We start from the raw sequence: 21,764 nt of genomic DNA, 5'->3' as shown, positions 1-21,764 counted from the left end.
TGTTGATCACCCAGCCTCTCTTATTTTGCAAAATATTGAGAAAGAGAAAAACAACAGTAGAACTGTGTTTGATCATGCTAACTGCATAGTTATGTACATGTGTATTTGTAAGGATATTATTCTCCTTTCGTCATTAGTACATAAATGTACCGGTACATATTAAAGAGCTGTTGTTATACCTTCGTACAATACATTAAAGAGGCATTAGTACCTCCTTCCAAAGCATTCAAGACGTTGTTGATACCTTCATACAACACATTCGTAAGACGTTGTCAATACCCCCTTACAATATATATTCAAGACATTGACACCTCCGTAAAATCCATTATGGAAACATTCTGAATACCTCCATGCAATACATTTGGGATAATTTGTTGATACATTTGTATCTCATTACAATACTTTCGGGAGTCGTTAATACCTCTGTACCGGAAGACATTGTTAAAACTTCTGTACAATACATTCCGGAGACATTGTTTATACCTCAATACAATACATTCAGGAGACATTGTTTATACCTCCGTACAATACATTCAGGAGACGATATTCAAAACATTGATACCTAAGTACAATACAAGAACTTGTTGATACCTCCATACAATAAATTCAAGACGTCGTTGAGACCTCCATACAATATTCAAGGCGTTGTTGATGCCTTCATACAATACATTCAGGACACGTTGATAATACCTCCATACAATACATTCATGAGACATTGTTTTTACCTCTTTACAATACATTCAGGTGACGTTGTTAATACCTCCGTACAATATATACACAAAACATTGATAGCTCCGTACAATACAATCAGGAGACATTGTTTTTACCTCTTTAAAAAACATTCAGGAGACATTGTTATACCTCTGTTGTGAGCTATTTAGTCTGCAGGCTTGTGTGCAGCAATTAACGTCTCTATCACATGTTAGAGTTACAGTACTTAATGGATTTATCAGTGCGCTTAATAGAACATTCCATGCGTGACATTCCTCGCTCTAATCAATCGTGACGCTGTCCAATGATTTTGTTTTGGTCAATCGGCCCGTGTCCACAAAAACATCTCTAGCTGTCACTCAGCGGCTGTACTGGAAACATGGCGTATAACGCAGTCATCACCAGCGGACTGATATTGCTCCTTCTACCGAACCAAACATCCGGTAAGAATTGTTTAACTTAACTAATTATTAGATATTAATTGAAAGGAGGATAATGACAATCAACGATACTTAGGGATAAAGTATAAACCTAAAGTAAAGGCCTACAGGTGGGTGTGTGGGGCCCTTTGATCACGCAGTGCCAATTATCCAAACTATATGCGGAAACGACGCGTGATCATGACTGTGTCCATACTATAAAATGGACTGACCGTAAATCGTCTAGTCTGGGTTTAAGATCAAGGTGTATATCCCTAACTCTTCTTAAAAGAACGAAAATTTCAAATCCTTCGTATAATTAGAATACTTGGGGTTATTAATGTGTAAGCATTAAATTGATCGTATTTCTTATAACCAGATATCCTCAATATAAGGATCTCTCTATCTCTCTCTCTCTCTCTCTCTCTCTCTCTCTCTCTCTCTCTCTCTCTCTCTCTCTCTCTCTCTCGTGGACGTTGCTTTTTTCAGTCCGACATACACGCACAGGAGGTGTAATGCTGCACGACTACTCTAGAAGGTCATCAATGTTATGTACATTGTTGTAATAATGATAACATGAAAATGGTAAAATTGACATCGGAATGAAACTGACCCATTTATACTATAAACGAGGCTGGGTACTCAACAAATCGCCCATCAGATCCTCCTTAAATTTAAGCCATAATTACTTATGTTGTAAGTTATATTATTTATTAAAGAAAAAATCTAAATAATTGAATATATCCTCTATCGTTATACAGAGATGCTCGTTTGAAGAAAAGGAATGCACACATACATGTATCACCGGGGAAAATAAGATGTTTCTATATATCCGGCGACAATAAAACTAAAATGCTTTAGATGGTAAAAAGCACTTTATTTGAACTTTAGGTCGGTATGGGTGATTTCTGGGAATCCAAAAACTACACCCGAACAATCCGAAACCTAATTCCTCTCTCCCGACAATGGTGTATAACACAATTTAAATAAGAATTGAAAACAATAGAAATAAGCACTTAAGCACGAGTGACATATGTCATAGAGTAAAACTTCAATATGAGTGAGTCAATTAAATCAAAGGTGAGGTGTAAGAGTTAATAAAATATTTAAGCAATTATAACTGAAGTGAATTATTGTCTTGTACAAAGGGAAAGGTATATTTATGAATAGAGAACAGTTACTCAAATTTCACTCCATGATACATGTATGCAATACAGAGATCTTCGATCGTTTGAAGTTAATATAACTAAACATATATACATGTGCTCTTAAAGTGGACATGACTATTCAGTGCTTTTAAAATGTAATGACATTTTTTATCACTATCAGTTCCATAAAAGAGTTAAACCAGATGTCTAGCTTTATATGAGTGTTGTTTTCCCAAGAATTCCACCCCGTTTACATTTAACAAACATAGATTTTTTTATTGATAAAGCTTTAATAACATGCCTTTGTTGCTTTTGTTTGTTTGTTTTTTAGTCTGTTTTACAACAGTTTTATCACCCCACCCCCTTAAACTTTCTGACAACAACTCTCTCATAATATTACGTATTTTGTATACAATGCGCGTTGTTGTTAATCCAATGAAATGTTCAGGGACAAAAATAAAAGCATTTGGATCAGTTGGCTGTTTTTAAAACAATAACTACTCGCTGTCAAAAGGACAAAGGGTGGATTAATACATGCAAGGTTTCATAGAACCCAAGCTTCATCCTTCAGTCGATGCAATTGTAGTGTTTTATTACACTTATTTGGTATATTGAGATTTTTTTGCGATATAAAAAGTGACAAAAATCATCAATTGCAATCGAAGTCTCATCGTAACAATAATGATAAAAACTCAATTTGTAAGCGAATTATAATTTGATATAAGTTTTTGCTTTGTTGCGGAAATACTGCTCTACACATGTTTCAATCAGAATGGCATTATGATAAATAGTCTCAAAGTTGTTTGTCAAAATTATCTTTGAAAATGATCTAAAAACACTAACCCTTGACAATTTTTATTTGTTGGCATCGTCCTTACTTTTATGGAAATTGTTTGTTTGTTGTTGTTGATATTGTTTTACGTTTATGTCCTGTTGATTGATATTATTGAGAAAATTACCACAATCAAAGTACTGAGAGTAAGGACAGTCTGGTTCCTGAAATTGTCAGCTAAACGAAGGCTGTATAATGTAGACAATTTTACACATTTATAATCTCCTTAAAAAGAAGAGCTTTGTAAAATACATGTTAAATATTATCTTGAATTTCAAAGTTATTCTCTAAGGGGACATGGTAAGGATTTTGGTCATATTCTATTTTTCTGTCTTTATTATTTACAATGCTTCATGCATGCATTTCTAATGATCAAATGAAATTTGAGAGTCAGTCGTAGAGTTATAAGCAAGATACAGGACTCATAATTCTTCCTCATGTAAACAAGGCTCGTGTCCTGTTTTTTGTTTACATAGGTTCAATATACCAGTAAAAAATCATTTTCAAATTGATTTGGTTTTCTTCCTATTCATTTATAACATAAATAAACATTTCCTAACGTTTAACACATTCATTTTAGGTCTACAACTAGAATTTTCACTTCACCATTCAAAATGTAAACAAAATCAAAAAAATGATTTTTTTCTACCAAAATCGTGACAATGCCCCGTTAATAGAAGTTTATGGCTAATATGCTTAAATGCACATGGTCACGATTTAAGTAATTTCAAATATTGTTTTCACAATTTTGACAGTTAAGTTGCTTTAAAAAGGTAATACTATTGATTAGCCTAAATTTGAATGTCAACCATGTTTTTGTTTACATATTTACACGCGCAGTCTGTATCCAGATTGCAGGAAAAATGCCTTATTTAGAAATGGAAAAAATGTGACAAACACTCAGATTTGAAACATTTTTAAAAAGACGTCAACATTCTTGCTAACAAAACAAGAAATGTGGGCTATGCATCTTGCCAGCTAACATTCAATTTAATTTTTAGTCATATATTAGAAATTACTCTGTAAAACATTGTAAATAACAAAATTGAATCAAAACTGAATACACTATTTAATATACATCTCCTGTAGCTAACCGGTTCCTGCTGTTTGTCCGTCATGATGACATGAACTACACGGAAGCCAAGGAAGCGTGTGAGAGTTTCGGGGGTCGCCTGGCCGTCCCGGGCTCGTTCAACGAGGAGGAGAGACTTGACGTCATGCAGTGTATCCCCCCAAACGTCGTCTTCTGGACCAATCAGAGAGGAGCAAAGGACGGTCTGTATCATTCGTCACTTATGGAAGGCGCTTTGCTTCCGCTCAGTTGCAATTGCAAAAGTCGAAGAAACAATTACAATATTTCTTGACCAAGAGCGGTGTGCAATGAAAACGTTTAAGAATTTTGCACATTGAACTTTTTTATAGTATACAAATATGACTATAACCATCCAAAGTTAGTTCTTTAATTGCATGTATATTTTCTATGTATAAAGTAGGAATTTCATTTTTGCTACATATTGTACCACTTCTTCACGGATTTAATCCAACCAGTTGATTGTTTATTTTCAGCTTGTTTAGTAACCTTCCTGTTGGACATCAAATGTTTCTACGAGAAGAGGTTCTACCAACACGACTTTTTGTGTGAGGCTGGTATGTATAGCTGAATGAACTACATTTCCCCCGCTCCGATAGGCAAACTCATTAAACTAGCTTTCCTTAATATCAATTTTTATCATTTAACAACAAGAAACACAAATCTTTTTGTTTTATAGAGTTTTGAAAAAAATAATGCAATTTAAATGAGAACAGATGCTGCGTACGCATCAATGCGATTTAAAAACAAATTTATTCAATAAAGTCAGTCAAATAAAGGTATGATATCTTTTGAGAATAAAAAAAATCAGGTGGCCAACGATTCATAAGAAATTGCGATATTAACCTTGTGTTTTTGACATTGGGACTGTGTATTCTCATTGAGCACTATTTGGTTATAGAGCGGGATTCGATCCGGTATTCGTATTACCTGAAAAGAGGAGATGTGTGCAGTAGTCAGGATATCCACCACTCCACGCTATCACCAGGCGGGAATACCACCACAACCACGACCCCCGTCAGCACGACACGGACCCCGGGGCCAGAGCTGACCCTCTCACCAATCAGAACACTGCAGACGATAGGAACACGGCCACTAGACGGCGACAAAACGACGCCATCGACTGACGTCATCAGCACACAGAGAGAGGTGGTGCAGAATGGTACAGAGATCAGTGGGGGACGAAACGGGGAGAAAGGGTCCGGCGGCGTGTCAAACATCGGTGGGTAAACAGCACATGATTCACAGTTATGTAATTGATCTGGGATCTTTTCGAAGATGAAATGGTGTACATTGTAAATTAAAATGTTTGTAACCACTGCACGCATTAATTAATGTGCAAGCAAAGTTTATAACGAAATACATGTACTTTATTAATGCTTTGATGTTGAGTTGTGGACACTGATTCCTTTATATAGGTACACAATGAACTAAGATCTTCACGGTATGATTCTGAAAACTCTAAGTTCATTGCCTCCATTCTCTATTTTTTTAGGTGCAAGTGCAGCCATTGCAATATTTTCTGCGATTTTAATATTGACTATTCTTGGAATCTTCTACGTTTATGTCAAACGAAAGTAAGTAGCTTGCCTTTTGCCATAAAATAAATACCAACGTGTCATTGAATGATGTTATGTTTAACATCTTTTGCATTTTTTCCAAAAGGAAACCGGAACTGTTGAGAAAAGCCTCGTTTTGGAAGACACCGGAACCAGTCCAGAACGAGTACGACACAGTTAGGCCCCGACAGGGACCGGAACATTCTTACGGATACATGAGGAGTTCCGATCCTCCCGGGGATTACTTACAACCAAATCCTTCCGCCATACGGTCGCGAAACATTGACAACATAGATTATTTGGTAGAAGCAGACGACAACATAATTTCTGGGGTTGATCGTGCAGATTCTTGTCAGGCGGCGCAGGAAAATGACTACGATTACATTCACATTGACGACGCTGACTGCGGACAACCACCTCCTCCCTACGATCTTGCCAGAGCTATTCCGAACAGCGGTTATGAAAAGTGCAACCAATCACAAAACACATCTAAGACTTTGACATCACATGATTATTATAACACGCCTGATTCAAAAATTGCTCCTCCGAAGGATTTAAACCGTAGTGATTCAGAATGTGTTACGAACAAAGTGGAGTTATAGATTTTAAAATTTTGTTGTATTTCGTCTTTGATACTCTGATTTATTTTTCTCCTAAGGAGTTTGTTATGGATAATAAACAGGGAAACTTGATTTCCCTAAGTGACCAATCGTTGTTGTTAGTAGACGTTGATTGCCAGCGTTGTTTGTACCTAAGTCTTACATAAAAAGCTACATTATCTGAATAAGAGTTTGGCGTGACTTATTTTCTAGCTGCTTCATCATAATATTAGAAATCTTAGGAAGAATACAGTCATTTACACAATAGCCATAATGATTATACTTTTATGCTTCTGCTAAAATGACGAGGTTTGTCACTGACTGTTATTACCCCCCCCCCCCCCCCACCTTCACCTCCCATCCACGTGTTTACAGTACAGTAGTACATGAATGTGTACCAATGTTCGGGATGAACGGCGGGTATTCTATGAAACAAAATCTAACAAATCCGGTTCTTTATCCTTAAGGTTAGGAACATTCATTGACGGATTTTGTCATCACAGCTTTTCCCACGCACACTTTTGTTTGGCTTTTGTTGTGGTGGCGCAGTGGTCTTTGATGTGGTTTGTTAAAGTGTTCGAATCCGGGACGTGTTAGTATGGGTTGGACAGATGTATAAACGTTAGGATAGCATTTTTACTCACGTTTACATGAGGACGAACGTAAGGGAACGTACTAGGAAACAGATATAATTTGATTTATTTGGAATTGAGATGTGCAAGGTGTTTGTCTCTGATGTGCATATAGAAGGCCCGTTGAATTGAACGTGTGTGTTGGGTGAAGTGGGGTATAGGGTGGAAGAGAGAGAGAGAGAGAGAGAGAGAGAGAGAGAGAGAGAGAGAGAGAGAGAGAGAGAGAGAGAATGACGGCGGATCATTTTCCGCTTTCAAAACCATTGTTACAAGTTAATTATACGACACAGTTTTATTTATTTGCGTAAAAGCTCAAAAGTTTATAAAACCAGTTTATAAAGTGTTATTTTATAGGTACGGATCCTAAACTTAAGTTGTGCAATGGTCTAATATAATGCTTTTGATAGTACATGAATAATCTATTAGTATTAGTAAGTAATGTGAAGTGTGACAAAAACTTTCTAATGTTTTAGCAAATGTGATAAACTTTCTAAGTCACTCGCATCTTTGATAAGATTGACAGTTCTTTGTTGACACTTTACGTCTCATCCTGATTAACTTTTGTGAACATGCCAAAAATGCCATATCATTCAAATCACCGATAATACCTTTTTGATAATTGATTTCTTTAATATTCGTTTGTGATGTTTTTTAATTTTGTAATATAATTTTTCAGTATGTATCACTGAAAATTTTCGTGTGTTTAAACCAGACCAACCATTGCTCATGTAAAAGTACATTTTCTAGATAAAAGTTCAAGAACTGATTTTATAACGCCTGTTAGTATGTTTCAGGCTGAGTCTGGGTTCAACTACAAAATTTAAAAAAAACCCACAAAACTTGTCCAGGATTATTCTTGAACCTTGAACACAATTGTTTCTTTCATATTTCTTTTGCTGATTTTAGTCAAATCTCAGATAAAATCAGGCCTACCCCCCCCCCCCCCCCCCCACACACACACACACAATTTTTTCCCCTGGGAAACATTTTTCTTAAATTTAAAGATAATAAATTGAAGTATCAAGGAGACCTTCCCCTTCCTTTTTTGGAAAATGTAAAAAATTGAAGTGAAAATATGAAATTAACAGTGATTTATCGAAGTTATTGTAGGATTTCTCGTTCTCCTTCCCCCCCCCCCTTTCCCCCAGCGGATTAGGATTTTTATGATTTTGGAACTTGTTCGTATCTTATACAGCACAATGTTTAAAAAAAAGGAGGTGTGCTCCGCTCTTTGCAATTTTTTTTATTCATTTAACTTAAATATCCAGCCAGGTATTGAAGAAATTTTTTAGCGATTTTGATAGTTTTAATTTGAGTAAATCATGTTTTTGATTAAGTTCTATTACTGAAAAAAAGCCAAGCACGGCTTGTGTTAATTGAGATATACCAGATTTAACTGCACAACTTACTTCTTTTATCATCCTAATTTACGATTAGTCCGCAACATTCATAGGTAGCAATTATGAGTAATAAAACAGCGGATCTCAATGAGCAATGCCAGTATTTTTAACACCACACTTTTCCCTCAGACGCTTGTTTCTCGGGGATAATCGCCGGACGATGTGTCATGGTTCAATTTTCAAATCTGGATTTAAATAGTACGCGCTTGGTGACCCTGTTTATCGGCTGTCATTTTCCGTATATAAACACCAATGGCGGGGAGAGTGTGTCTTTTTCCATGGACCGTGCTTTATCTCTCTGTCTTCCTATCGACAGGTAAGTTTTTGCTACCTTGATGTACTTTTTTCGGTTGCATTTAACCTAGATAATACCACAGAGGACAAAAAGTGTCACAGACGTTACACATTAGAGGGGGAATGACGCATGATGTCACCCGCGGGTCTCTCGCCTCGTTTATAGACAAAGTTTACCTACATATATATACTCATTATACTGAGCGTCAGGGTGGGGCGGATCTCGAATTTCTTGTGAAATTTTGAGTTAAGAAGTATAATATATTGTACGCATATGTAACTGTCAGTTGTTAATTTTATTTATTGACCTGTGGAATTAACTGGTCAACTTTGTTTATTTAAGTGGACAAAGTTCTGGTAAACACTGCGTACAATGTATGTTTGCTATAGATAGAATGGGGCCCTTAAGTTATATTTAAGTGTGGATGAAAGTGCACCATATTCAATTTTTTATCACAGTTTTAAGATATAACTTTATTTTACAATAAACAGAGAGTAAAACATTGAACATGAATGCTAAAAATGACAATGCCACAGCGGGTTTCGAACTTGTGGCTTGTTGTAGAAAAAGAGTCTCATACTTTAACACCCCCAACACAATGATAAATTTTGAACAATGTCAATTTAAGACCCCAGGCTCTATATAATTTGCTGACACTATCGAAATGAACAAGGGTAATGGTGTATTAGTTACACGGACATATATGATCACAACATTGCTGATGGTGATTTGGATAGGGTACTCCAATCGCACTCTCCGAACCATGAGCGGGGCGGAAATGCTGAACTTACTGTCCATCAAAGTACTTAGTACGGGAACTATCTCGCTGAGTCAGGCGGGAATGAGGGCGAAAGGGGGGGGGGGCAGTGTACTTGACCCCGGTAATGATATATGTTCCTCATACTTCAAACGATTATGTTGGAGGAATTCACGTTTTTAACGTACATATAACTGGTTTTTTTTTTTTTTTTTTGTATTAAACACAATCAAACTGGTGTGTATAAAAAGATTTGGATTATAATACGTAAAATTCTAACAACTTCTGATGATCTAACTTGTATGGTTTTGTTTAAAACTGATTACGACTATTTCTTCATTAACGACTGACGCTTTTTTTATACTCTACGTACATTGTACAGGCTTATTAAGCTAAATGCTAGACATAAGAACCCAACTGACTGTTAATCTCTTGTAACAATGTGGCATCTGATTATTGATATAAAACTTACAATATGACAACTTGAAAATTTTGTATTTACTGCCACCCGGTAAATTCAAAATTTACACATGACCAATAACTCAGTCTTGTGGCAATTTTGTCACCACTGGTACCATCAACAAAACCCTCATAAACACAGTGGGATTATTTCCCGCGTATTTCCGGTAATGTGTTAAATTTTTAATTCCGCATTCTTCATAAACCCACCTGAGGCGCTGTTAATCTTTTAATTACCTTCTATTTATTTTTGTTGACACTTAATATTAAGTGCTTCTTACATGTAATTAGCCGTTTGATGTACATAAACACACGCCGCTAAAATGCCACGAAACAATTAAGAGCCTTAATTATGATAATAGATTCCTTAGTTCTTTGTTGTAATTTCTTTTAATATTTATCTTTTCTTCTTTCTTTGAAAGGGGGATGGGGTGGGTGGTCAGTATCTAATACCTATTTTAAAACAGTCTTTATTAGTTGTATAACATAGCAGCTTCGCTAACCGAGAGTCATCGATACCCTCGATCCTTTTAAGACAACAGTGAATCGAAACCCATTGAGAAGAAGATGAGGACTAAAAAATTAACCTTTTTTTTATTGTCATGATAAAAGTTAGAATGCAAATAAATCGCGGTAACAATTTTATATCATCATTTAAACATTTAGATATGAATATCGTCTGCATTCATCGTGACGTCATAGATCTAACATTCTGTGTGTATTTCAGCATCATGCGCTACTTACTACTTCGTCCACGAGGCGGTGATATACGACGCGGCGGATCTCTACTGCTCCCGCCAGTTCGGGGGCGGATCCATGTCTGGTGTGTCCGACGACTTTGACTGGGACTGTGTTCCACAGAATGTCTGGTTCTGGACCAACAAGGACAAGTGTAGGTTTAACATGTTGTTTTGCTAGCAACCGCATTAGTAAGGGATATAGACTATACCTCTTACTACTCCACATGTAAATGAAATATAGCAACCCACCCCACCACAGAAACAAAGATTCAACAAAAATTCATTTGGTTGTTTATGCGTGTTTCAATAATGTAACAGCTCAAACATAACAAATTACATTCTGGTATATTTTACTGTTACATTTCAAACATTATACATGTATATTAATAGATTCTATCATATTTTACTGTAACAACTCAATCATGATATATTACATTCTGGGATATATTACATTCTGGGATATTTTACTGTAACGACTCAAACATTATACATTACATTCTAGGATTTTTTGATATTTTCTGATAGTTCAGTTTTGTATCTTTTTCAGACTGCAAATTAAATAAATTCAATAAACCTATATGCAAGAACATGAGCTTTATTCATCATCTTGGGATTGGTAAACGCGCCTTCATCTGTAAAACAGGTTTGTTTACTCACTACTGTATTAACTTATACACCAAATACTGCGGGATTTTATTATAGTACCGTAATAATCAGTCGAATATCTTGTACAGTTCTTGTCCAATACTTATACATGTATAGTTTTTATGTGTGTGTTGTAGAGTCAGACCTGGACTATGATGACCTGGACTATCAGGGAGATGAGATCACACTCTGCCTCAGCACCACGCCTCACCCAGACACAACCACAGCGCCCAGCACCCCCACCCCGGGGAATTCTTCTTTAGTGTCCAACTCCACCACACATAGAAGTTCCGATGACGCAGATCACGGTAAATTAAAGAAAAACCATTCGGATTGAAATCAGCTACATGTATTCTATTCGTCCATTTAGACATATTAATTAATAACAACTGAGATCTTTTGACAACAAACAAAAGTTTCAAAATGACTGACCGCTGATCGAAACGACATTTCGTTTTATTAAAAGTTTTTATGGACTAAAGCATTTAACTTACTCCATAGCCGAGTGGATAATGTGTCGGACTTGTGATCCGTACAATCGAGTTCGAATCCCGCAGGAGCTTTTGTTATTATTTGCTGGAATAATCATTTTAGATATTTATTTTTTATCCCCAAACTGCAAATTTTTCGCTTAATTGACACTTGTACAGTTTATTTATCATTATATCTTTCATTATCAAAAAATTTCCTGATAATTTGAGTGACTTTTTCCAGGTGTGTTATTCCACATAAAACTACTCTTCACTAAGATAGGAACCTATCTGTAATATTGAGTTATCCTTCTTTTGTTTTTTTTATTCTTACCATGGCTATTTAAAATCAAAACTTTAAGTTTATTTTCACTATTGTTTTAAATTTGATATTGTTTTAAAGTAGTGTAATTAATAAAATGATTTCATATTTATAATTCCGTATTTAATAAAAGGAGTGAAATTGATTACTCATACGATATTCTCCTGTATGAGTTGGTCGTCCTTGATGATTTCGTGTGTTGTTCTAGGTTGGGTGGCTGGTGTAGCATTAGGTATCATCGCAGTCCTTGTAATTATTGGCTGTACTGTATTCTTTTTCGTCAAAAGGTAAGTGGGTCAGGAAAAACCGCACGTAGTTCATGTTTAACTAATAACCAGTAATAAGCCATCATAACTAAACAACAAGTACTGGCTTTTTCTTAGTTCCTTGGTCACCAGAACTCACAAGATAATTTGTAAGATATAAATATGTTTTTGTATTTTCAGAAGAAAACGACCAATAACGAAAGAAAATGGCTGCGTTGATTCTGAGAGCGGACACACAGTTGAGCGAAGTGAGACGAAAACGAGTAGATTAGGCTCTGTCGTTCAAAAGTGTAGACAAAAACTCCAGAGAAGCTCCCCATCGAGGGACTACGAAATGCCGGACGTTCACAGACCGGAAAGAGAGTACGATCAGCTCAACGTGCCAATGCTTCCGGCGGAAATAGTTTACGCAGAACCAGAGCAAGATGAGTTGGGTTACCTCGTGTCACAAGGGAGTGAACTCAATGAGTACACGTATATTGATACAACGGGTGGGGACACGGAGGAGAGCACAGGGGGCTCCGCGCACCCCCACGCCGGGATGGACTGTGAAAACCCTGTGTATGAGGACATGAGTAAGAGGGAAGTGATAACGGCGAACCGTGATAAACCGAAGGCGGACAAAGACTCAAAGCCAAAAGCAACCGGTGCTGCTGGAGCTATAACCAGAAAACATGAATACCTGAACTCGCCCGTGATAGGGAGGTTATTGACAGAAGAACAGAAAGGCGTTCAAACTAAGCAGAAGAAAGTTGATATAAGTATTGTAAATGGGACTTACGATGATAAACTGTGTACTTCCTCAGCATCATCACGTGATACACCGCTTGCAAAAGCGCCCGGTGATTCAAACGTCACTCCAACGGACGATAACTCTGAGTCCCTCGCCAAAAATGTGAAAGGCAGCAACATTAGAAACATTATTTTAAAACTTCAAGGTGCAACGGATGCTTAGTGAATAGTTATAGAGGACATCTTTTTTTATTATTTACCATAGAACTGTGATATATTTAAGTATTAAAATATTTAATTATTTAGTATTTTCTATCTAGACTGTTAATTCAATTATTTCCTCAGTAAATAAAATTAAGTACTAATATTACTTTCAGCAGATTATTTTCATGCTAATTCAGAATGTTGAATTTATCCGTTTAATGTCAACCTTTCAACGGCAATAACAAGTCGCACAAACGCATACATCGTATAGAGTAATCCTTTGAACATTACGTTCGTATTATTTGAATAAGCTAGATGGATTCACTTTTTGATGTTATCGTCGGGATTTCATTTATATACACAGACGCCATTATATCTGAGACGCCGATCTATCGTGCGATGCTGAGAGATCCCCATAGTGGTCCCCATGATTCCCCCGATTCATTCAAACACGGTCCCCAATCCAAAAGTAAACTCATATCTTTTACAATGGTGTTGCGCTAAACTTTTAATCTAGCAGTCAATGTCAATATTACATAACACACTGATGCGTTTCAGCAAGTTGTTGTAGACCGTTAGTCCACTGTTCCATTGATTGGAGCTCTCTGTAACGAGCACCGCCATTTGGTTCTTGGAATCTTATTAAATCTGGATTAAAAGCCTTGCTGTTGGGCTTTATTGAAGACTGTTTACCACTCTGTAGGACTCGCGCAACAAGCCAGCAACAACCCCGGGTATGTCCGTCAAGTGTATCCAAGAATTTTGTTCCGGGTTGAAAATTATTCGGGGATCATTTTTAAACGTTGAATATGGAGGCTAAGGTACTGAATAAAGACTCTAGTCCGTTGTATATTGACCCGCATCGTGTAATTGTGTTTGTAAAACCGGTTTTAAATCCAATAGCAAATAAACAGATATTAATAAATTAATATTTATCTTTGAAAAAAAAAAGCATTGATATAACATGATCATGAGAAGTCTCACAAAAACATGAAACATTTTAGTTTAGGTCTAGATTTATCATACTTTCCCTTTATGTATGCGGCTATTTTAAATATACTGAACTTTAAGCGTTTAATAGCTGTGTTTTGTGAAATTCATATTTGCAAAAAAATGTCTTTAATGTCTTTTACTAATACTAAAGAGAAAGGTTTTACAGCAATCACTTTTTAGGTTCATTTTCCTAAAATTTTAGTACATGTGTATTTCGGAAACGTTTACGATTTGAGGCATGCTGCATATATACATTCCATGCATACTCATTCCTGTAGGATGCTATAGTACATGTAACTTTCTATATTTATTTTAAAAACCATTATTTTCTCTGTAGTTTACTTTATGAAAATGTGCTTTTATGATGATGTTGCACTTTACCATTAAGTTTTTTTTATGAGCAGGATTTAGAAAATTCATTTATTTTTTAACCAACCTAACTGTTGTAGAGGATGACGATAAATTATTTTTGCTTCGATTTAAATCAGTTAATTGTTTTTCTCACACAACTTTAACATCAATTTTATCACTTTTTTGTCATTGAAGTGGTATATGACAAGTTTTCGATAAAAATTTGCATATACAAATTGAGGCTCTTATTGCGGTAAGTAGATGCTCATGTGTAGGGTACTAATTACATGTAGATGTAGTCTATCCCTGTAGATTTTTCAGACTTTCACCTTTTGTTAATGGAATTGTTTTATATCTAGTGCTTCAAAAATGTCCAATACTCCCCTTAACACACCAATCGCAACTTCTCGGGCCTTTCCGGCAGGCTCGGATAAACACCTCGAATGTATTTACATCACCGGATATTAGAATTTTATACAAAATGGAGTCGCTTCCCATTAAATTCAGTATCGGTTAGACAGTCTTGTATGTCGCTTCTGTGTTATATTTTAGTATATATCGTTTACTTTAATGAAGTATAGTTCACATCTGAACAGATCGTAAAATGTGTTGTATTTATATCAAGTTTTATAAAAAGGGGGGTTGTCATGGACGCAGGTAGTACATTCGAGGTGTTTTTCCGAGCTTGCCGGAAAGGCCAGAGAAGTTACGATTGCTTAACACACCCGCGAAAAAGTGTCTAAAAATATCAAGAAGACCTACATGCATTTTGATCAGTTTGAGAAAGTTCCATTTCAAAAGACAGTTCAAAACTTTGTATAGTTGGGATTAATTTTCATCAAGGTCGTTTTTCAACGGGTGCAGGTTATTACAATGATTAGATATAAGAAAAAATCAAGTTGAAAAATGATCCCGGGTGTAAATTTCACGACTTTTGGCCTCAGTTTTCAACGTTGAAAAATATCCCCGAATCAATCTTCAATGACCCCCGGTATTCTTCGTTACACAGACTTGACAAAGGAAAAGAAATACAGTATACAACGACAAAACCAGATTCTGACTTCTAGATTTGATTAGTCCGGATGTACATAACAGTAATGTTCCGATTGTAACTACACTCGTAATAACGTCAAAACCCCCAATTTTTTAAGCCATTACTCTTCAAGAACACAAAACTGTACAAAATGACCGACAGAAATCTAATTATGACGACAAATACTTGATGAATTTGTTGCATTTATATATAGTATTACGTCATTTTGAATACGCTTATCAAATGCTATTTTATATAATGATATAAAAATATTTCTTTTCTCTGCAAAATTGTATGTTTTTATGATTTTATTTTTGGAATATCCACAACACTGAAGACGACACATTGAAGGACTCCAGAAGACAAGGCAACAAGAAATCTGTTGAATTACACAAAAATATCATTATACCAGGAAAGACAGAACAATCACAATTTTTATCAGATTTTTAAATGTACACATATTTTTTTCCAGCGCTCATGCACAGGGGTGTTTAAACAGTCAAGTTTCGTTATATAAAAAAAAAACGCCCCCAAAATACAAGGATTGCTGCAGGTAAATTACCACGACCGATTGCGTTTTGCCGAGTCTATTCTTGGTAAAAAGTTTAATTTTGATAATTATATAGAACATTTACACATGTACACTCAATTTCATAGTGTATCAGAAATATTAGTCAAGAAACGCCATATTTACCTTAAAAGTGCATGGATACATAGCAAAGCGAAGCATTAGAAAAAAAACCTTTCTTCATCTCATCCAAGTATTTTGGGTTTAACCAAGATGTCATTTATTTAACCGAAATACTTCTGAGAATTTTTCCGGCTTCTCTCTCACGATTCATTGATATAAGAAGCAACCAGGAGACTGTAGTTTGAACATGTTTTTAATCAAAGAAACGGTGGTTTCATCAATTTAGATTAATGATGCAACTAAATACACCCATAAAAGGTAGTAGAGAATGGGAAGATTCTTCTGACCATTCATTTTGTAAGAATTACATGCATGACCATAATATGAGTTTAAGAAATTCAAGATTGCAACAGTGACAAAAATGGTTATCATTATAATATAGTCAAAGCATTTCTAGCATACTGGTTGTACTATCCAATAATCTCTTTATGGTTCTGTGGTTGAGAAATACTCGATTAACGATGACAATAGAGAATATCATTTTCTAATCGATTCAAAGAAACATGCTCGTTAATTAACCAAATCACGAAATGCCACACAATTTATGCTTTTTATTTGATCATATAGGGGTTGTGTTTTTCGCTGTTGGACTATATTTTGCATTGAGCGCATGTGATTGAATAGACATTGAACTTTCAATCTGTTTAATGTTTTAATAAACAAACAGAGACGTTCTACAGAATACCATAGAACCGAGCGAAAGGATGAAGAGCGCCTACACGACACAACCCGAAGCCAGACCGGCCATAAAACAGATATGTTCATTTCCGGTTACAAAGTCCCACTTTTCAAAGAAACCATATTCTCTGTTCGGTGTATGACAGCATGCGACTAATTAATTAAAAATAGTACTCAGACACTGCAAGGGGAGGTAGAGCATCGTAAAGTTATAAACCCAGAATTAATTTCTCATTTGAAAATCGTGCGGCGACGACAGCATAGAACCTTGATTTCCCTTCTAAAGCGGTAATCAAAGAGGCAGTAAATGATGGGGTTACACACATTATTGAAGATATAGAATCGATACAGAAAAAGAACCACCCCCAGGTACTGGTCAGGAATGGAGGCCCAGAATGACGTCATCACGGTTTCCAGGATCAGGAGTGTGATCTTTGGGAGGTAGCAGAGACAGCAGATCCCGGTAATCAGCATAAACATAACGGTAAATCGGTGCATTCCGAGGGAAGGGTACAGGTGCCCGTTGTGGGTGATCACGTGTCTACGCACAGGGACTTCAGGGAGTTTTCGTCCCGATTTGGAGAATGTGCTTTGGCAGCATGACGCCTGTGTTCCTCCAGCAGCACATTCCCCACATATATTCTTTGTCTTAATGGTTACTGTTGGGGAGGCATGTCCATCCAGTTCGTATTTGTTTCGATGTAAATATAGTCCAGGTCCCTTTGGTTTCATTGTTGTAGCTTTGGTCAAAGAACAAGCACTGTTGAAGAACCCAGTTGCCTGGTTATCTACCCCGCCTGTCGTGTTTTTCACTTGACTATCATTTGTTTTGGAAAAAATACTTTGTTTGAAAAAAGAAAGAGGGAATTTTCTATTTTTGAATTGAAGTCTGTTATCGATCCTTGAATTGCTACATGCAACATCTTCATCAACACGATGTTTCTTTTTATTCTTTGGCGATGCCTCATTTGTTTGTGGGCTTAATGACACATGGTTTATGACATTTTGATGAGCATCATTGCTTTGTAATTTGTCCTGTAGTTTCCCGTCATCTTGGTCTGAGTACTCCGTTGAGTTTGAATGCTCGTGATCACAATTGATCCTCTCCTTAATTAGTTTAATGTAGGTTCCAGGATGCTGATCTTCCAGAAACAAGACGTCACTGGAGTGAGCTCCCTTAGCAAAGTCTTTTTCCGAGACCTCATGAGACCTTTGGGAACAAGTAAACTGTTGTCTGAATTTCATTTGACCCCTAAGTTTCCAACCAATCCTAATGTAGACGACAGCAATTGTTATTGGTGTAAGAATGCTGAACAACCCCAAAACGAACCCATAGATATTGGGCCCGGGGCTGTTGATGTCTTTTATCACGGTACATCTGAACCTGGTAAGATTTCTCTCGGGGACGAAAGTAGCGCGGGTCCCGAAGAAAAGAGGGCTTGGTGCTGCTATTAGAACAGACATTGTAAGAATAGCGAGTAAAATTATTCTCCTGTGTCTTAACTCATGAAAAGGCCGACAAAGTTTATAATATCTTTCAATGGTTATCACTAGCAGTGTGAAAACCGACATAAAAGTTGTTCCTGCCGATAGCGGCCACATGACCTTACAAAAAGTCTCATTCCTAAAATCTGCCTGATGAAAGTTCAAATAGAAAGTGAAAGTAACACACGTGATGCAGGCCAGGAGGTCAGCTAGCGCCAGAAAGGGGACAAAGTATCGCTCACGGTGCTGCCCCTGAAATCTTAGGGTGTACACAGACAGAACAATCGTGTTCCCGACCACGCCCACCACGAAATATAGCGCCAAAATGACGTCATTTGGAATCAGACGAAGAGTCAGTGATTCGTTCCATTGCACTAGCCGCTGTTCGGCTGAATTTTCCGAAGAAATGTTCAAAGAACTATTCCACATGACAAAGATTGTAATATTTTGAACACGTATAGGATAAATAATAAACTCCTTCCAAAGTTAGTAGTTGTATGATTGCGCTCTTTTTTTTTTGATTGTCACCACATCTCAGTCAAGTTACATTCATTATTACTCTTAGAGGTATCTAGCTAGTAATCCAACATTGCTACCTGTTTATAAACATTTACTAAAATTAACTATATTAATATATCGCTTTACAGAATAGTAACACTTGAGTTGCAGACCTCTCCGGCTTTTATATAGCACCCATTGATTTGATGACGCGATCATTCACAGCCCCAATGTATCGAGTAATTGATCGCTTGGCGCTGCATTATAGTCAAACACGATGAAGATCTGGAATAAAGGCAGGTTTAGCAGAAAGATTTATGTCGAATATAGTTCTAGAAATACTGATCTCGTAGTGGATTAAGAGCTAAATACCGTCCACATGTCGTTTAATCAATTGACGTTTGTCGTGCCATTTCTACAAGGTTTAGGTTTCACATTTCTTTCTTTCAGACAGTTTTCCTCTATGAAACTATTTTTTATTATTTCTGGGAACTTTGTAACTAGCATGGAAAGCTGTTCCAATCCAATTCATTGGTCGCTTTAAGTTCTACAATGGTGTACACATATATAAGGACTTTGTGGCGACCATTTAAACCTTGCATAAAGTGCTTCCGTGTTCATGTCATAACTCCATCAATGACTTTGTAATTTGTACCGTGAACTTTTTTGAATAAACATTCTGTAAAAGACTACGATAAACAATTTAGAAATAATTTTTCGTGCAATAGACAACAGTCAAAGGATTGCAAAAGAGATGGTAGGATAGTTTGGAAAACCCGGAAGCCAATAGTCAGCTTTGATTACCAATCGTCAGTTGTTTACTACTCCGATATGCAATATTGTTTTTAGCTGGGGATAAATTGCGCTATTTTTTGCTCTTTGTGAGGGGTAACCATTCCTATTTGTATTTTAAGAGCAGCATCCTGCATGGAACACATACGGGTAGAAATTAATGTATCATCGAGTGCGCTTAATGCGTCTGCTGGGCCTTAAATGAGAACAAAATGTCGTGATACAGAAGTGTTTATAACTTTGACATCGAAAAAATTGGCTCATTTTTCTAAAGCCCTTGCCATGAAAATGGCTTATTTATTTACACTTGCTTTTCCCCTGGAAAAGTCGATGGCTCCATTTCTGTAAATGACCTTGAAATCATTCATTTGATTTTCCAGAATAACAAAGGTTACCCAGTGAAGCATCAGCTGTAGACGCGACGTGATGTTTGCACGTTTCGTCCAGTATGGGACATCATTAGTGAATATAGTCATTAGTGAATATGGCTTATACATTAAACACGCTTTATTGGAACTGAGATGTTGCCATTCACCCAGAAAACGCCCTGTCTTCTTCCTGAGTACGTGTCTTATTCATGTCATAAACCTAGTTTGTATCATAAACATCTTGAAAATTTGAAAAGTAGTTAATAAATCTTGGATTTTTTTTTAGGATGATGAAAAGTTTAGCCATTGTTTTGGTTTGCGCTGTTAATTATAGTTGCAAGGAAAGGATTTCATCACATAAAGTCATGGGTTTGATAAAGCAGTGCGTAATACTTACTGTATATACATGTACCTGTAGTTTTAATTTTTGATCTAAAAGGTTTCTTTTTCCAATATAATTGTACTCCAATTTAATGGATGATAATGTAAGAAACATGTATTTGAAAACACTTGATTGACCCAGCAATGCATCAAGGAAATTAACGATGCACATTTCAAAATTTTTGATATTTGTTTTCAAGTATAAATAGATTTGATGCTATCGAATAAATGCTTTGTATACGATAAAAAAACCCCTGGATTACGTTTAAAACCATGACGAATTTCATAGCTTTTAAAAGTACATGCCTAATATTCATTATTGATTTTTTAATTGTATGGTGTTGCTTCATTATGAGATGCAATTAAGTACACTACTAGCCTGTACTAGATAAGATCTTTCACAATCGGTATTTTTAGATTGCCGCAATATACGTACAACAACAAAAAATCAGGATTTTAGATCATTTGATCACGAGACTTGTAAAGATCGGTTAGATCTCGGGGTTTCAGTAAATGTACCTTTGAAATTCGCACTGCACTCAATATACGTTATCGAAGTCCATCTGAACAGCAACAAAACTCTATCAAAGTTTAAGTGAATATTGAAAATAGTTACAATAAAAACTGGAAGTTGTATACCTGGCTGTGTTCTGTTGAAATTATTCAAAGAAGATGGGTGAATAAGACATGTAAAATGCCAATTTGAGGATAGATAAGATACTATAAAATTTAAATATCAACTAATCTGATAATTTTCCTCCAAAATTATTGAAAACAATGTATATTTGTTATAACAACGAGTTATAATCCTTAAATAAGTTAAATACTTCGGACTGGCATATGCATGTCAAAACCTCCAAACAGTGTCATTCTTAGAACTTCAATGCGTTTTCTTTTCATAGAATGGGTCTGAGCTCCATATTTTTGTCATAGTCTATATGAGGTTCAAAAGAAATCAAACCTACCTCGATCAACAAAAATTTGGAGAGACGACCCACTATATTTTAAAAATGCCATGTCCGTGAAATTTTGCTGAAAGCATTAATGGCTCAGTAGTTAGAGCAAAAGGCATTATGTAACATAAGAAATCTGGGGTTTTCTAGGTTGTGGGTTCGATACCATCAAAACTGTAGAATTTTTTTTATTTTATAATATTTAAAACTGAATATAGTCAGAAATTGTCCTTTTGTACTTTAACATTATCAAGTATATTT

At 36.1% G+C, this 21,764-nt stretch overlaps 3 protein-coding genes across 3 annotated transcripts; 2 read left to right on the top strand and 1 right to left on the bottom strand.

Annotated features, from left to right (window-relative positions):
- The first annotated feature begins 893 nt into the window (after positions 1-893).
- On the top strand, positions 894-6,520 carry LOC105324758 (uncharacterized). Its single transcript, XM_011423924.4, has 6 exons — positions 894-1,154; positions 4,200-4,385; positions 4,677-4,757; positions 5,102-5,422; positions 5,696-5,777; positions 5,866-6,520. The coding sequence occupies exons 1-6, from the start codon at positions 1,091-1,093 to the stop codon at positions 6,359-6,361; spliced, it is 1,230 nt and encodes a 409-aa protein (XP_011422226.3). The 5' UTR covers positions 894-1,090; the 3' UTR covers positions 6,362-6,520.
- A 1,995-nt stretch (positions 6,521-8,515) lies between these two features.
- On the top strand, positions 8,516-13,443 carry LOC105324748 (uncharacterized). The gene is made up of 6 exons (XM_011423912.4): positions 8,516-8,706; positions 10,629-10,793; positions 11,189-11,284; positions 11,424-11,594; positions 12,287-12,365; positions 12,525-13,443. Exons 1-6 carry the CDS (start codon positions 8,643-8,645, stop codon positions 13,297-13,299), a joined length of 1,350 nt encoding a protein of 449 aa, XP_011422214.3. The 5' UTR covers positions 8,516-8,642; the 3' UTR covers positions 13,300-13,443.
- A 2,578-nt stretch (positions 13,444-16,021) lies between these two features.
- On the bottom strand, positions 16,022-19,455 carry LOC136275260 (uncharacterized). Its single transcript, XM_066083681.1, has one exon. It carries the CDS (start codon positions 18,938-18,940, stop codon positions 17,258-17,260), a length of 1,683 nt encoding a protein of 560 aa, XP_065939753.1. The 5' UTR covers positions 18,941-19,455; the 3' UTR covers positions 16,022-17,257.
- Positions 19,456-21,764: the final 2,309 nt, after the last annotated feature.

The sequence above is a fragment of the Magallana gigas genome, chromosome 5, assembly GCF_963853765.1.
Source record: "Magallana gigas chromosome 5, xbMagGiga1.1, whole genome shotgun sequence".
In the NCBI taxonomy this organism is placed as follows: domain Eukaryota; kingdom Metazoa; phylum Mollusca; class Bivalvia; order Ostreida; family Ostreidae; genus Magallana; species Magallana gigas.
This window is presented reverse-complemented; position numbering and strand designations above follow the sequence as displayed.

Bases quoted from the DNA above. Each gene is read 5' to 3' on its own strand.
- LOC105324758 (XM_011423924.4), top strand. From the start codon at position 1,091: ATGGCGTATAACGCAGTCATCACCAGCGGACTGATATTGCTCCTTCTA. The intron at 1,155-4,199 runs GTAAGAATTGTT...CATCTCCTGTAG, and splicing joins TCTACCGAACCAAACATCCG to CTAACCGGTTCCTGCTGTTT. The intron at 4,758-5,101 runs GTATGTATAGCT...ATTTGGTTATAG, and splicing joins CGACTTTTTGTGTGAGGCTG to AGCGGGATTCGATCCGGTAT.
- LOC105324748 (XM_011423912.4), top strand. From the start codon at position 8,643: ATGGCGGGGAGAGTGTGTCTTTTTCCATGGACCGTGCTTTATCTCTCT. The intron at 8,707-10,628 runs GTAAGTTTTTGC...TGTGTATTTCAG, and splicing joins CTCTGTCTTCCTATCGACAG to CATCATGCGCTACTTACTAC. The intron at 11,595-12,286 runs GTAAATTAAAGA...GTGTTGTTCTAG, and splicing joins TTCCGATGACGCAGATCACG to GTTGGGTGGCTGGTGTAGCA.
- LOC136275260 (XM_066083681.1), bottom strand. From the start codon at position 18,940: ATGTGGAATAGTTCTTTGAACATTTCTTCGGAAAATTCAGCCGAACAG.